Below are 17,489 nucleotides of genomic sequence, written 5' to 3' on the forward strand. Positions count from 1 at the left end.
GACGGTCTTGACATAACCCATGTGTCCACTACATGACATAACCATGTGTCTGCTAACACAAACATGCCAAAACCATTCATTCAGTGGGGAGATGGGGCTTAAATAGTGGTGTGGTGGCCAGAAAGCAACACAAAAAGAGTGAAGCTGGACTTGGATCTCATACCACATCTAACGATGAGTCAGGAACTCTGGAATGCAGACTCTTCTAGAATCTTCTAGACAAGGTAAAGCCTCACGATACTGGATCTCAAATTTGGCAATGAATTCTCAGGGCAAAAACTCCCTCCCCCTCCAAACATATAGTAAATCTTTTTTAAGTACTAATGGGAAACTAGAGGAATTAAGAACTTTATATATTAAATAGGGATATAAACATGTGAACCATACTCTGAGAAGTAGCCTGGCAGTTCCTTTGTGTTTAAACATACAGTTCCCATATGATCCACAGATCCATTTCTAGGCATTTACTCTGAGGGAAACGGAAGCCTGTGTCTACACAAATTTCACCCACAATGTATACAACAGTGCTGTTCACAACTGTGAGGAACAACCCACATGTCTATTAATTGATGGATAAAAATTACTGCCCAATGTCTATAAGCTGGATTGTTCTAAAGCTCTGCTGACAGCACATATTTGGGATATGAGACTCGGTGAGTGGTTATCTAAAAATGTTCTAGGGAACAAAGGGGCATCATTGGCTTTCCAGTACTAAAAATAGTACTTACCTTTGCCATCACGTAAATGGCACACATTAACAACTGGTCCAGATGTCTGTCCATCATAAGTTCAGGACACTGGACTATAGAGAATTCAAAGCAGGTCCAAATTTTTTTCCTCAGTTCATCTGAAATATCTAGTTTTGTGCAAAGGTCTCGAAGGCGGACACCAGCTAAGTAGTAAACCTAACAGAGAGATAAGAATATTTCAAACCGGGGTTGGGGATTTAGCTCAGTGGTAGAGCGCTTGCATAGCAAGCACAAGGCCCTGGGTTTGGTCCTCAGCTCCGGAAAAAAAACAAAAAAAACAAAAACAAAAACAAAAAGAATATTTCAAACCTTGTTTAATGCTTACACTTCCTGAGCCTGTGCTCCAGTAAGGGTACATGAAAGGTTACCTTTCTAAAGAAAAGTGATAAGGAGCTAGTCTTCCGAGGCCTGATACTGCTGCTGGTTAACGGCTGGCCTTGGTTCTGCTGTTGTCCTCCAGGGGAAATTTGTTGAATGGCCACCGGACCGGGGACTTGCAAAGTTGTTCCTGTCACCTGTTGGGAACTCAGACTTCCAGCCAGCGCTTGAGCACTGAGGGGCTGGATAGAGCCAGTCACAGCCTGTGCCTGGCCCCCAACATTCACTTGGACTGGGAAGAATGTTATCCCTCCATTTTCGTTGGCAATACCTGCGGTTTATTACAAAGAAGAAAGAATGGTCGACATGAAGGTTTTATTTCCCCCCGCCCCCCGTCTTCCATCATTATCTTACATTGACACTTCCCAAACTTAGGTGACTTTCTGACAAATGCCAGAGAACTCAACCCCTAACCCTGCCTTCCTTACCTTGTACTGGAATGGTCACTGTTTGTCCATTGTTGGCTGTGACAGTGGCTGTTGCCATGGTGACCAAGGTCTGTCCAGGAACTGGTGTGACAGAAACAGTCTCCCCAGATACATTCTGCACAGGGACAGCATTGACTAGGGGTTGTGGGGGGATGCGCCCAGCCGTGCTTCCTTCAGAGGGACTGTCACTCTCAAATAGCCGCCTTCTAGTAGTACTGACTGTTGGGGAACTGTACCTGTCATACAATGTGGTTGGAGATGTCACACCTACGATCAAAAGAAATCAGACTATTTAACAAAGAGACAGTTCTGACTTCTAGCTAAGCTCTTGTTCAAAAGAAATTCAGTGTGTTTCAAATACTTCATAATTTTAAAAGCAAATAAAAAGTACAGAAGTCATGGTACACCCATATTCATCCTAGCAGGAATGTAACTGAAAGCGTTTCATGAAGGAAATGCTATGTCCCACAGTGCTCTCTTTCTGGTTTTCTTCCCATAAATGAAGCGAGGCCCTGTCCTCAACCGCCTTGTCCCTTGCTGACTTTGATGAAGAGGCCGGTTAAGGAATCACTTACTTTCCCCCATACTCAAGTCTTTTTTTTTTTTTTTTTGGTTCTTTTTTTTTTTTTTTTTTTGGAGCTGGGGACCGAACCCAGGGCCTTGTGCTTCCTAGGCTAGCGCTCTGCCACTGAGCCAAATCCCCAACCCCTCCATACTCAAGTCTTAACAAAGATGTTACCTAGCAGGAGACAGGATGACCTGCCTGCCATCCTGCGTCCTGTGGTTTCTCCTCAGCCTTCAGTGAATGTTCAGCCTTTTTCCGCAAGGGAAGATGACCAACCCCATATTCTTCAGCAAGATAGACATGTATGGTTTAGATTTAAAACTTAGTTTTAAACAGCTTTATTGAGACATGACTCATGTACCATACATTTCACCCAATGGCTTATATATTTTTAAATTGTTGCAAAATATAAAAAAAAAACATTATCACCATTAGCCATTTTTAAATGCATACATACAGCATCGTATAACTATTACCATTCTTTCTTAAACATTTGTCTTTTGAGACAAGGCCTCTCTTTGTAGCTCTGGGTATCCCAGAACTCACTATTTAGCAAAAGCTGGCCTCAGACACACAAAGATACACTTGCCTCTGCCTCCCATGTGCTGGGATTAAAGGCACCACCATGCCCAGAACAATTTTTTTCTTCGTTATTCTAAACAAAAACTAAGTATTCTTACTAATGTGTGCATGTTTGAGTCATAACTATTCCTGTTCCTCATGTCCACCTCTAAGACTGTGTACCAGCAGCTCTTTCAAATTTAAAAATAAAAATAGGGAGACCAGCAGGACTTCAACAAGAGTGAATCCTGAAAGCCGTGCCTCAGCATTCCCTGGGCTACACGGTGGTGGAGCCAGCATCATGTAGATTTTCCTAACAGGAGAGGTAGCAAGGACAAAAAGAAGGAAGTTGAATGTCAAGCTTTGATTCACAGACTGGGGAAGGAAAATGACAAAACACTGGTCTGAAGAAGGCTAGCTTCTCAGAGCTGAGGCAGGTTTGTCTGACTGAAAAGTAGTCAAACCCATTACTCTTGTTCTTCAGAACTGAGAAAAGACTGAGCAGGTAAGAGCACTGCTCTTGCAGAAGACTCAGGATGGTGGCTCCCAACTATCCATAACCCTCCTTATGGAGGGTCCAACACCTTCCGACCTCTGCAGGCACCAGGCACATACATGGGACACAGACATACATGCAGGCAAAACACTCATACATGTGAATCTAAATACAGTTTTTAAATGAGCATTTAATTGGTGAGTTAGTTTGGTTTTCTGTTGTTTGCTATTGTTTTGAGACAGGGTCTCATGTAGCTAAATCAGACTCGCCTTAAAGTTAAGATCCTCCTACCTTAGCCTTCAAGTGCTGGGATTGCAGAAGTCTGCCACCACACCCGGTACCACCCACACTAATGAGTAGGTACTGGCGTAGAGTAAACTTGATTTTAAAACTGATCCATTTATAGCAAACGTCTTTCAAGTACATTATGAAGCAGACCTAGTAGCAATGTTCTCATGGATTCGGAGCTCTCCAAACTATATAACTGTTCTTTGAAAATAGGTGTGGAGCTGGTGTGTACTCAGGATGTGCATTCTACATCTCCAGCACCAGAGGGAAAAGGAAAAGAAACTCAAGAAAGACAGACCTCACACATGAATGTGAACCTTGCACCTAGGCTGTCATCTTAGGCCGTCATCTCGGGAGCCAGCTAAGGCATAAGCCGATGTTCCGTGTCGGGGCCAGTAGCGATGTCACAGTAACTAAGTGGCTCCAGTGCTAAAGCTGAGCGTGTGCACTCGTGGGGCCATCCGGCCTCACTGGCTTCCCTTTGTCTACCTGGGTCCCGGCTCCATCCGTAACAACGGTTGGCAGTGAGGCTGCACACCTGATTCCCAACTCTGCTTGCAGAGGATGGATTAGTGAGGAGGACCCAGGGTGGAAATTAGCCCGGACAACACACTGAGACTCCTAGCTCTCATACACGTAACAAAACCACTGAAAAGAAGACCTACTTGAAAGCATTCGAGAACTCCCTGAGAATTCTATGGGCAGGCAACCCGGTGAGTATAGTTAGCAGTTTGCTTTTCCCTTTTCTGCCCTTTTGTATGTCTATAGATGGATATTCATTTACAAATAAAGATCCAGTTAAATGTAAAGTGTTCTAAAAAGATAAGCAGGGCACTCTAAATCCTTGTGTAGGATGGGCTGCAGGGAGCAAGACAATTAGAATTCATTCAAGGACAGCCTGGGCTATATAGCCAAACCTCTCAAAATAGTTTTTTAATGTTTTTAATATTCCTTAAAAACATTTTTAAGGGTTGGGGATTTAGCTCAGTGGTAGAATGCTTGCCTAGCAAGCGCAAGGCCCTGGGTTCGGTCCCCAGCTCCAAAAAAAAGAAAAGAAAAAAAAAGCATTTTTAAGTCAGGCATGGTGGTATACACCTGGAATTGTTGTCCAATTAGTTATTTCATTTGGAAAATGAGCAGTCAGAAGTCCAGGGTTATCATTGGTAACATAGCAAGTTCAAGGCCAGCCTGGGCCACACAAGACCCTGTCCCAATCCTACACAGAAAAAAAGCATTTTTTAAGTGATTACTATGTCACTAAACGACACAGAATAGTCTTTGTTCTGCACAGCCTATTAATTTTACTTACAGGTTTAGATGGAATTTAAGTATCTAGATTCACGACTCCAAAATATTCCTCTTTGTGTTTTAAACTTACTTCTTCCAAGTCCTCCAGCATCAGTGCGAACTTCACCCACCCTTCTCGGAGTTAAGGGAGAGCCAGCAATATAGATTTCATCTGTTCTCTCTAGGTTGTGAGGTGGTGTAACCTATGAAGAATCATTTGCACAAAATCTTAACAGTAAAAAAGCACTCCACTAGCAATACAGTGATAGCCAGGTGGTGGCCACAGTGCACACTTTTAATCCCAGCACGTGGAAGGCGGAGGCAAGCAGACTCTTCATGAGTTCAGAGACAAGCCTGGTCTACAGAGCAAGCTTTAGGATAGTCAGGGCTACCCAGAGAAACTCTGTCCTGAAGAGAAAAGAAAAAGAGAGGAGAGGAGAGGGGGGAGGGGAGAGGAAGGGGAAAGGGAGGGGAGAGGAGGAGGGGAGGGGAAAAGAAAGAGAAAGACAGACAGTAATAGTCTAAAGCAAAAGGAAACAATTTTTGTCCAATTAATTACTTCTTAATAAAATTACTAAAGCTAAAATTCTCAGTCTTAAAAGATTCAAAACCGGGGTTGGGGATTTAGCTCAGTGGTAGAGCGCTTGCCTAGCAAGCACAAGGCCCTGGGTTCGGTCCCCAGCTCCGAAAAAAAGAAAAGAAAAAAAAAAAAAGATTCAAAACCAATGTGGAGACTATGTCTGAATCCGTGTACCTTCTGATTTGGAGGCTCAGAATAGCAGCCTCAATCTTTACTGTCATGGAAATTGTGAGGTAGTTTTAGGTTCCTCTTTGATACAGGAATAAATCATTAACCACACTGCAAAGCCCTACACCCCAAAGAACAGACCCCAGCTCCAGCCTCTCTCTATAGCATGGGGCTATAAATATTGATGTGCTTCCCTTACGGAAGATGCTAAGACGTCACAAACCTCTTCACATGTAGGGACTCTGTTTTCATTATCTCTAATTCTATCCCACAGTGGGGACTTGGTTTTCCATGCCAAGTGGTCTAAAATTTGTTCTTCAATCTGATTGAGGTGTTTGACCACTTCTCTGCAAAGACCGTCTTCTGCTCTAATAAATACTTCTATTACCTGCAATAAAGGAAATGCCCAGCTTATGAGTAACAACTACTATGATTGTGCATGCAAACTATAAAAGCAAAACAAAACATCTACATGTTTTTAAAATGGTCACATGATTTATCAGAAGTTACAAGTTCAGTAACACCACATGTAGCGAGCTGCTCATCCTTTTATAGTCTTGTAAATAATCTACGCATATGAACAATATAAAATGTTTTTACAAAATCTACCTTACACATTGAGCCTGAAAACAGTACTCCTAAGTTTTATATAAGAGGTGGATGTATAGTTCAGAAATAGAGTATGTGCTTGAATGCTTAAGGCTATGGGCTCACTTTCCCGTATCAATAACACAAAAATAATGTTAAAAGTCTCTGACCATAAGCAGAGCGTAGGGGCTCCTACCTATAATCCTAGTTCTCAGGAGGTAGAGACAAGAGAATCAAAAGTCTCAAGTTATCCATGAGTTTCATGCCAGCCTGGGCTAGATGATTCCCTGACTCAAAGATAAATAAGTAAGACAATAGGTATTTCTATCCGTGCGTGCGTGTGTGCGTGTGTGCGCGTGCGTGCCCTGTGTATGGATGGGAAGGAGGTCAGAAATGGGCTTCAGGTCTCCTGGACATGGAGTTGATGTGGGCTCTGAGAAGTGAACTCAGGTCCTTTGCAAGAGCAGGGAGTGCTCTTAACTGCTGAGCCATCCTTTGGGTCCCAGCGTCCCCTCTTCTAACCCCTCTATACCTGCTTCTCTGCTTTCCTTCCTTTCTGAGAGCCCTGCTTTGCAGTCCTCCTGCCTAAGCTTTCCGAGTGCTGGGTTAGAGGTATAATCTACCACACCTTCCCCCACCCCCAAGCTTAACTCGTTCATCACCGTATTCTGGAGTCCCTCGGCAGATGATGGGAAAAAAAAATCAGCTGACTGTTTCAGCCAAAAGAGACCTGACACTACTATATATTACAAGCATTTACACAGGCCAAAGACCCTCCTTGTTCTCCATGTATAGATTACTAAATAGTTAATAGATTTATATGTTTAATATGAACATGGTGGATAACAAGAGGTTAGACTAAATCACCAGGATAATTTTTAAATACCTTATAAAAATGATAATGTGGTACATCAAATATTTCAGCAATAAATGGGAAATTTCCAGGAGGCTTATAGGAAAAAGCGACCACCTCAAGGCAGCAGGCCAGGAGTGACTTATGGAATGCATCTTGCTCCAGAACACCCTATAAAACAAAGTCACATTCAGAGACTGAAGCCTACCCTGAAAACATTTCATATCCGGTCAGTTTAATTGCAATCAGCCTTTATTAAAGATTGAAGGGGTATATAAGACCTTTTAAAAACGTATGCTATAAAATACTTTTTTAAAAGTAATTTTAGAATGATAAACAAGTGTTTTGAGAACACGGGAGAACTGGAGACCCATGCGTTGCTGCTGGGAATGTAAGCGATTAGCTGCTGTGTGGGGCTAGCGATGGAGCTGCGCTGGGCTACTTGCTCCGCCTACGTGAGGCTCCGGGTTCACCCATGCTAAGTCTAGGGAAAAGCACGTGCCTGGCACGCCAGTGTTCACAGCAGCAAAGGCAGAATGACCCAGATGTCTGTCAACCAACGCGTCACAAATAAAAGGTTTAAACACAAGGAAAGAAGTTGTGAAACTTTCTAGAACATGGATAAACAGTGAAAAGAAAACCAACATAAAAGGACAAATGTAGTATGGTTTCAGCTACCTACTGAGAGCAAGTAGACTCAGAAGGCTGGGAGACAGTCCACAGAGGGACAGAGAGAAGGCAGGTGGGACATTAGTCTTTCACGGGGGTTAGGTGGGGGGGGGGCACTATGGCTATAACTGCGCTAATGTAACTTGAAATGTAACTTTCAGGATGTTCAAAATGGTTTAAGTACATTTTACCCTAAGAAAAAAATTAAAACAAATTATCTAGATGAGTAGACAGGTGCCTACTTAATATTAGCCCTAAATTGTAGCTACGGCTTAGATGCCATTCAGTATGTGTTTCACACATACAAAGTCAAGTCACAGAGCAGTGCACACAGCCAAATGCAACCGTGTATAAGATCATGTATGTGAGTGCAGGGGTGCCTCAGTGGTGAAGAGCATTTGTTACTGCTGCAGAGGACCTGGGTTCAGTTCCCAGGACACCCACGGGGCTCACAACCACCTGTAACTCTGCTCTCAGGGGATCTAGCCCCCCCTTTCTGACCTTCGGAGGTCCAGGTACACTCATGACGCACAGACCTAAACATACAGGCAAAATACACAGATAAAATAAAATCTAAAAGTAAAAAAAGGAACTGTAAGTGAGGCATAGTAGTGATTACGTCTGTGAAATCACAGCATTTCGGAGACTGGGGCACGAAAACTAGACATTCAAGGCCAGTGTGGGTTATGCTGAGCACAAGGAAGTATGCGCACTTCATTGTAAGACCTTGTCTCAATTTAATAAAAGAGAAAGACTTAAATATGAGCAATTACAAGAAATTCAATTATTGGCCAATCATACAACTTTTAAAACGTCATTTAAAACTAGCACTGGTTTTTTTTTAATTATTCATTTTGCATGTATGAGTGTTTCACATGTATGTTTTGTGTGGGACACTCTCTGGTACCCTGGTGCCTACTGAGCTCAAAAGGGAGCAACAGATATCCCAGACCTGGACTTAAGGAGCGTTCTAAGCTACCACACGGGTGCTCGAGATTGAACCCAGGTCCTCTGCAGAAGCAGTCGGTGCTTTTAACCGCTGAGTCATCTCCTCAGCTCCAAAATTAGCACTCTTAATTATAAAAAATTATTCAATCTCTCTTAAGTGAATGTGAAACAGCTGTGGATAGCCAGGAACTGCACTCGGGCACTTTCATACACGACTGACAAATCAAACATTTCCGATTTTCTCTAGCTTCTTCTTTGTAAGAGACTATTCTTAATTGTCACATAAAATTATGTACAATTATCAGACATTAGCATTTAAAAAGCATTTTATTGGTTTATTAAACATCATTTTGGAAAAGTAATTTGTTTTGGGTTTTTTTTTCTTTATGATACTTCCCAAGACCTTGAATTGCTAAGTCGTCAATGAAATGAGTCCCTCCCCAGCCCTCTTAGGTGTTTTGTTGTCATACTTTAGGTTTAGAGAGGGTCTGGCAACATTTCACAAGTTGGCCTCAAGCCTGTTACAAAGGCCAGGCAGGTCCCAAGATCGTGATTTGCTTCTTAAGCCCCCAAAGCAGGTAGGATTAAAGGGGTAGGCCAGGATGCCTAGCTGTTCATAGTTCTTGCTTGGAAAGTGAGAAAAATCATCTTAGCTGAAGAAGGACCAAGAACTTATGCCGAAGCCCTATCAAGTCAACGTTCAGTGTTTTCCTTCCACTGGGCTTGTATAAGATCTCCATGGTATTAAATGACTCGGCTAAGTTACACCTGAGGATTTTCATGCTCGGCCACTGTGTGGGTTGAACAAGAACGTAGGAATAAGACCTGGTGTCTGAACACGCGGTCCCTACTTGGTAGTATTGTTTTAGGTGCTGGGGAAGATTTAGGAAATGTGGCTTTGTTGAACCACGTGTGTCACTAGGGGTAGGCCTTACAGTTTCAAAGCCTTACACTGTTTCCAGTTTGCTCTCTCTCCGCCTTGTGCTTGCTGTTGGGATGTCGGCCTTCAGCTTCCTGCTCCAGTCACTGTGCCTTCATTTAGCCAACATGGGCTCTAGTCCTCTGCAACTTTAAGTCCAGATAAACTCCTTGTGCTGTAAGTTGCTCCGTTCAGTTCATTGTATTTATCACAATGAAGGAGTAGTTAACACGTCAGCAGAGTCCCCCATCCTAAAATGCGTGTTATAACATAGCTGCTACAATGAGAACCACCCCTTTATCCATACACCTTGTTAGGATGAGGTCAGAGGGCTCCACATATGCCCTTCCTGAGGTGCTAATCTGACTCCTAAAGGCATGCGCCTTGGTGGGCAGGGAGGAATGAAGCTGTGTCTTACTGTGTTGATCAATACATTGTACTCACAGATAAGTCCATGTCTCCCAATCTCTTCTGTTCTTGCTCAATAACAGACTCTAATACTTTATAGTAAAGCATTTCTGCAAAACGAAAGTGTTTGTTGGCCATTTCTGTTGAAATTAAAACAAAAGCACAGAATTAAATACAAATTAAGTATCATGGAATAGAATCATCTCTCACTTCTCTACCAACAAAATAAAGTCTAAAAACCAAATCTATATTCTCTTAACTGATTTTATCTTTTAAACGTACATGGTGTATTGCATGTATGTCCATGTACTATGTGTATGTGGGTACACAAGAGACCAAAGGACGCCAGATTCCCTGGGACTGGACTTGTGATGGTTGTGAGCATGTGGGTGCCAGGGATTGAACCTGGGTCTTCTGCAAGAAAAGCTATTTCTCTTAACTGCTAAGCCATCTCTCCAGCCCAAACCCCTACTTTCTTTTTTCTTTCTTTCTTTTTTTTTTTTTCTTTTTTTCGGAGCTGGGGACCGAACCCAGGGCCTTGCACTCGCTAGGCAAGTGCTCTACCACTGAGCTAAATCCCCAACCCCAAACCCATACTTTCAATAGTTGATGTTTCAATCATCCCTACAATTTTTCCATATTCCTTTTATCCCCTTTTCTGTGAGCTAGAGGCTCACTCTGGCCCAGGCTGGCCTTGAACACTCATCCACTAGTCCCACCACAGCCTCCCAAGTACTGGGATTATAAATGTGCACCCTATGTCTCTAATGTCTTTCCTGTAACATCCTTCGAACTTCCTAAAGCTGCCATCGAAGCAGCACATAAAGAACTTAGCATCACATTCAATGCACACACTCTATCCTTTTGAACACAGCAATGCTATGCTGCTATGACTTGGTGTTGGAAGTTCTTCAAAGACCTATGTGTCTAACAGTGGCTCTGTTGGGAGGTAGGGGAGACCTTTAAGAGGTGGGGCCTCGGGGTTGGGGATTTAGCTCAGTGGTAGAGCGCTTGCCTAGCAAGCACAAGGCCCTGGGTTCGGTCCTCAGTTCTGGAAAAAAAAAAAAAAGAGGTGGGGCCTCAAGAGAAGTTATTTCTTTTCTTTTTTACGTGTGTGTGTGTGTGTGTGTGTGTGTGTGTGTGTGTGTGTGTATGTGTGTGTGTATAGAGTGAGTTCCAGGACAGCCAGGGATACACAGAGAAACCCTGCCAAAAAAGTGCTAAAAGTCCAACATAATAAAGATGTTAGACTAAGCTTTCTGTTTCTGAAAAGGGCCCAGAAACACTGAGAGGGAAAAACAAATGAAGGGCAGTTCCGCTGCAGCCTTTAGCTTACAGTTCTACATCTTTCCTTGTCTTCCTGACTCCGTTAGCCAGATGCCAGTCAGAACAGGTCAACCTTACCTTTAGCACAATTACTAACATTCTCGTCTGGCTGGAAATGCTGAGAATATATTTCATACATCTCTCTCAACCTGTCAGCGATAGCCCGAGTCGGATCTCGGGAACATGACCTAAGAAGTAATATAAAAGTATCCGTAAGTGTTCCAGCTGGTCTCAGAGACACAATGGTTAAAACTATACATTTCATTGACATAAAATGCTTCGAACAGATACTATATACCTTACAGATACATAAAGGAAATCCCATCCTCCCTTTTCAAGGATGGCGGTATTACTGTTTGGAATGGCAGACCTACTTCCTGTGTGGAGCTGTGCACTTTACTGCACTGTGCTTAGCAGACCTGCTCTGGGGACTCATTTGATGCCGTGGCTAACCCCACAACTTTATATATCCTGTCACTAACACCAACCACACTGCCCTCAGGTGACTGTCTAGTGGGCAGCAAAACATCCAGGAAGAACTCCTAGAAAAATCTAGAATGAAGGGGTACAGGATCTACACTACAGACACATAGAAGCCAATGCTGGCATTTTTTTTTTATTCCTCCAAATTAGGTTTATTTCATTGACTTTTTGTGTGGGGAGTATTTGTATGTATTCAGATATTTGTGGGTACACACATGAGGGGTCCTGTGCAAGTGTGTGCTTAAGTGGGTGTGGATGTTGGGGATCAACCTCAGAGGTTACTCCTCGGCAGACGTACATACTGCTAAAATGGGGTTTCTCGTGGGAACCTGATGACCACTGAGTAAGCCAAGATGGCTGACCAGCAGGCCGCCAGGAGCCACAGTCACTGCCCTAGCACTGAGGTCCCAAGCTTATTTTAGCACATTCTGCTTTTTACATGAAAGCTTGGGAAAAACCAGGCTTTTATAGACAGCAAGCACTTGACCAGCTGATCCATCTCTCTTCCCAGAGAGAATCTCAGAGGTCAAGGTCATCCTCCACTGTATCCGTAGTTGGAGGCTAGCCTGAGTCATAGATGTCCTCGTCACAAAACAAACAAAAATTACATTCTTGAGAAGTCATTGATATTCCAATCAGACTCTGAGAGCAAAGGAACTAACACGAGTCCTTTCCAAGTTAGGAGCTTTTCCAGAGCTCGCAGAAATCAGGTGACTGACCCTCTGAACTGATCCTAAGCCTTTTCAAATTGAGCCACCCTTCAGAATCGTATTGAAGACCAATCTGCCCATCGCCACCAACACAGCACTTTCTTAAACTTTTAAAACGGTTAGAAGTAAGACAGTGTGAGGTTATCTTTAGCCGCTGCTGTACCACCACACTCTTACAGCTGTGCTAGCTTGCTGAGTTCCTGCAAGAGTAATAAGAAATCCGTGTCACAGTTCACGGGAAGCAGATGGTCTGCAGGTCCACCATGGCTACTTAGAAGGTTGAGGTTGGTGTGGGCTACATGAGGCCTGGCACACAGACAGTTTTCCTAGTCTTCCTTTCATCAGTGGTCGTGGATGGAGTCAGGACAGGAGTGGGAGAAGAGGGGACAGAAGCAAAGCATTGGCTGTTTGCTTGGTTTTTTTTTTTTTTTCACTTTCATTTATGTGTGAAATTCTTTTGTTTGTTTTGTTTTTCGAGACAAGGTTTCTCCGTGTAGCCCTGGCTGTCCCAGTACTCACTCTGTAGACCAGGCTGGCCTCAAATTCAGAGATCCACCTGCCCCTGCCTCCCAAGTGCTGGGATTAAAAGTGTGAGCCGGCACTGCCCAGCTCGAGGATTTTTAATATGAACGTGGAGATGTAACGTATCCGTACGGTCAAGTGTTACCGTGATCAGGTTTCAGGAGCTCGACCTCTAGACAGTTACGACAAGTATCTCTGGCTAGGAAAACTGCTTAGCCTGGCTTGGCGTCATACACGTTCAGAATCACAGTTCTCAGGAGACAGAGGCAAGAGGTTCTAAAGCCTGTTTGCTCTACACAGTGAATTCCAGCCCGGCCAGGGCTGCATAGCCAAGACCTGTCTCAAACAAGCAAGACAAAGAAACAAGCAACCTCCCCCTAAAACTTCTAAAACAAAATTTTAAAAACAGACTTATGACAATTAGAATAATTATTATTTATTTTCTGGCAGAATTTCAGCATTTCAGTTCCTGAGTATGAAAATTTCCTCACTGGTAGTAACTACGTAGTATCTTTATTATATAGCGAGTCTTATCCATTGGCTGTATTAATTCATTTATTTAAAATTATCTTACATGTAAGCACATTTTTTTTTTTTGCTTGGTGGTTTGGGTTTGGGGGCTTTTTAAGAAAAGATTTTATTTAGTCCAGGCCAGCCTCAGACTTGTGTGGTGGAGGACGGCCTTAAACTGCAGCTCTTCCAGCTTCCCCTTCCCGTGTCCTAGGAAGGAAGAAGGCAGGGCTCGGGCACAATCCACGCCGGTCTCCCGCGCTGCTCCTTCACAGTTGCTTCGACAACCAGAACTGCGTTTCAAGGTGGACAAGCTGGGTGTACTGTAGTTACTGTCCCTATGCCACATTAAACACATCCGAGCCAAGAACACTGTCTCCTACTCACATATAGTCTTAAAACTTGCTTATTTGTTTAATTTTTGAAGCAGGGTCTCACTCTGTGGTCCAGAGTATCCTCAGATGTGTGATCTTCCTGTCTCAGCCTCCTGAGTCACAGGATTACAAGCAGGTAGCGCCATGCAAGCCCACATATATAGTTTATACTGCCACGTCCTTTACTGACTGACGAGACTAACTGTACAATTAATGTAAGATTGTTAAAGGGTAGCATAAGGCACTGATACTGAAAAATTAAGGTAAGAAGTTGAACAATGGTTGACAGCTAACTCTTGGAAGACAGATGAAACTAAAAACCGACCTGAGTATCTGTTCTAGCTTCTCACTGGGTGCATTCCTGAGGCCGGCCAGCATGGTGTGAAGACGGTTCAGGCTGTGTGTTGCTGTGGAGACGGGAGTCACACAAGGGCTGTTCTCCTGAACATACCGCACGCCAGTCAGTGGGTTGCAGACTCTAAGTGTTTTAGACTGGAGGGGGAAAACCAAGTGAGTTTCTTTAAATTACACCACAGATAGGAATTCAAGACAACTGGAGTTTCTCTCCATATATGTTAGCATCTCAAACATCACCATTCTGGGAATTTCAACTAATTCCACTCAAAGATTCCGTTAATTCAGAGATGTGTGAAAGAACAATGCATACTCCAGGCAGTTCTCTAAAAGTTCTCTGCTGTCAAGGTTAGGAGTGTGTCAGGATGGGGCAGAGCATAGAGGCAGTGCGAATGCTCTCTCTCCCTCACTCTCTCACTCACAAGAGCTCTGTCTCTCTACCATGCTCCTTCAGGGAGCTCACACTTGAAAACATTACGAACACCACTCCCTATGCTGACACACTCCACAGTCTCCGTTCACTGCTGCAGACTGACAGACACTCACGGAGGGACATATGATCCACTGCTGCAGACTGACAGACACTCATGGAGGGACACATGAAAGCAATGGCTTAGATCTGGCCTAAACAAGAACGGATGAGTCAATGTAATTCAGACAGTCAACATTTCAAAAAGAATAAACAGAAAGACAATCTGGTATGGGGCCAGTCCTCCTCCCTCTCCCCTGGCTTTCATTCCATCCACGACAGTTTTTCTCCAGAAGACAGGCCTTCAGAGGAGCAAGCTAGCCAACATCCTTCAAAACGCAGATGAAAAACATGTGACCTTGTGTCAAAGAGTTTAAGCATGAGTGCACTCACTGGGAAATCAGCTTTTCCAACTGTTCAAAGAAACTGAAAGGTTAAGCTAGCTTGGAGCATTTTTAATCGTCAAAATCCAGCAACCATCCTTGGGCGCCGAATGTACTCATCGTAGACTTTCAAAAACGCTCAGAAAAGAGTTTACTCAATAGTAGAACAAATTGTTCAATCTCAGGACACAGAGACTGTGTTTTTACAAGGTGTTTACTAGACGGAAGTAAATGTGTGCCCTGTGTGTCTTGAACAACAGCAGAGCCATGACCTTCAGTCTGCTTCAGGGAAAGTACACACTGACGGCCACAAATGGCCTGGGTGAATCAGGCCCCATCAAAGTGTCGCTGCTGTCTTCGCTTCCTGTGGCGCCCACTCCCCCTGTGTGGGAAGTACTACCTGCCTGTACTGGGAAACAAAAATGTCCCGGTGCACATGGAGAACCCTAGCAGCCAGAAACACATAAAACAGTCCCACCCACAAGCAGCATTGGTCTCATAGAAATGAAGTGTGACGGCCATAGCTTCCTGCTCAAAGTCTTCAAGTCAGCACGGGGCTTCCCATGTTGGTAAAGGGCCGAGCGTCACAGTTCCCTGCATAGTGTCACTTAGTGGGTACGTTCCTTTAACTCTGGTATAAAATACCAGGCCAGGTGCTGTGGTGGCACACACCTTTAATCCCAGCATCAAAGGCAGAGGCAGGTGGATCTCTGCAAGCCTGGTCCATTTAGAGATTTATTTCCAGGACAGACTGGGGTATAGAGAGATCCTGTCTCAAAAACCCAAAACCACAACAGCAACAAATACCCAGGAGAGCCGTTCTCCCAGCAGAGACAGGGTTTGGTAAGCCTCAGAACTCTGCCTTTAGATGAGTGGTTCTCAACCTTCCTACTGCTACGTGTGACCCTTTAATACAGTTACCTCCTCTAGTTGTGGCAGCCTCCATCATAAAATTACTTCACCGCTACTTCACAACTTAAATTCATAAATAGTTTTGGAGGTGGAGGTTTGTCAAGGGGGTCTCGACCCACGGGTTGAGAACCACTGCTTGGATATTCATTCTCAGTGCCAGCAACCTTCGTTTCGTGATCTTAACCATCCAGACCCCCATGACTCCAGAACAGGCAACCACAGCTCCAGCCTCTCCCAGGAGCCCCAGTGATACATTCTAAACTGCCCAGCCGGTCAGCTAGGATCCCCGAGAGACATCTCGAATGCCGTGTGCTAATAACTGTCACTTTAAATCCACCCCAGGCTCACTCTTCCCTCCTGATGAATATCAACAGTAAAGTATTAGGGATAACTACTACATGGCGAGCTCCGGCCCTCCTGAAGCTTGTGCTCTAATGGAGAAGGACAGAACAGTTCAATTTTACCTACAGCATCATCCTAAGAGAGCAGTGACAGTGGAGTCAGAGAAAAGTCCTGAGGATGGGGTGTGCTGGGCTATTACTTTAAGGGTAAGGGCAAAGGTTTTGGGCTGGTGGTGAGGGTGGTGAATCCTGCCTATAACCACATCACTTGGGGAGCTGAGGCATGATTGCTATAAATTTGAGGTTTACCTGAGATGCGTTATGAGATCCCTGTGTTAAGAAAGAAAAGAAAGGGAGGGAGAGAGGGAGGGAGAGGAGAGGAGAGAGAAGAGAGGAGAGAGAGGAGAAGAGAGGAGAGAGAAGAGAAAGGCTAGTGTCACGTTCAAAGCTTCTCAGATACAGGGAAGTGAAAATCAGAATTACTGGTCTCCATCAGCCTAAAAATTGGTTTCAGTGCAACAGAATTTTCTTTTTTTTTTTTTTTTTTTTGGTTCTTTTTTTTTTCGGAGCTGGGGAGCAACAGAATTTTCTTAAAGATTGGCTGTAGATCCACAGGCTGTAATTAGGGTTAATTAATATTTTCTAAATGTCTCCGTGACCACTATGCAGAGAATACACTACAGCCCAGTTTTTCAAAAGTAAAGACTACCAGCAGGGTGCATCTGTTTAGATAAACAGTCAGTTTTCTTTTCAGACCTAACTAAAACCTTTGAAAGTTGGTACTAAATGAAAAATAAATCAGCACGATAACCTGAGTTTTCTTTTAAACATTTAAAACATAAATACAAACGGGATTATGAAAAGACAACAGAAACCCGTTTTCCTCTCACCCCAGCCCTATTTCTCCCAGGACTTGGAAACATGGTCAGTACATCACACAAGGCTCAGCTATTGTCTGCTTGGCTTGACCCACCTTGTCAAGATGCTGCTGCAAGATGTCTCTCATCTGCGTTCGTTCGGCACTCTCTGTGCCCGAGGCAGCACTTACACACCGTGAGAGAGTTCCAACTTCCTCCTCCGCATCCTCGCCAAGAAATATCCGCTCATCCAGACTCCCAGTGGCTAACACGTATTCTTCATACGCCTTATTAACAGCCTTACTGTGGAGAAACAGGACCGCCTTCAGCTTGTGTGCCAGACCACTCGGCAGTTTACTACAA

The 17,489-nt window shown here is 43.9% G+C and overlaps 1 protein-coding gene across 4 annotated transcripts in view; it reads right to left on the reverse strand.

The window, feature by feature from the left end:
- Rbl2 (RB transcriptional corepressor like 2) overlaps positions 1-17,489 on the reverse strand; it is a 46,778-nt gene that overhangs the window by 13,219 nt on the left and 16,070 nt on the right. For 3 of the 4 annotated variants that reach the window (XM_006255199.5, NM_031094.2, XM_006255200.5), the window contains exons 8-17: positions 17,243-17,429; positions 14,136-14,302; positions 11,290-11,399; positions 9,922-10,025; positions 6,975-7,112; positions 5,724-5,888; positions 4,844-4,955; positions 1,556-1,822; positions 1,118-1,398; positions 729-905 (exon numbers count right to left, since the gene is read on the reverse strand). In XM_006255199.5, the coding sequence (XP_006255261.1) occupies positions 729-905; positions 1,118-1,398; positions 1,556-1,822; positions 4,844-4,955; positions 5,724-5,888; positions 6,975-7,112; positions 9,922-10,025; positions 11,290-11,399; positions 14,136-14,302; positions 17,243-17,429 (1,708 nt within the window). Of the gene's footprint in view, positions 1-728; positions 906-1,117; positions 1,399-1,555; positions 1,823-4,843; positions 4,956-5,723; positions 5,889-6,974; positions 7,113-9,921; positions 10,026-11,289; positions 11,400-14,135; positions 14,303-17,242; positions 17,430-17,489 lie in introns of those variants that run through there. The other variant, XM_063278309.1, reaches the window with a different exon arrangement.

Source organism: Rattus norvegicus, chromosome 19 (genome assembly GCF_036323735.1).
Source record: "Rattus norvegicus strain BN/NHsdMcwi chromosome 19, GRCr8, whole genome shotgun sequence".
NCBI lineage: Eukaryota > Metazoa > Chordata > Mammalia > Rodentia > Muridae > Rattus > Rattus norvegicus.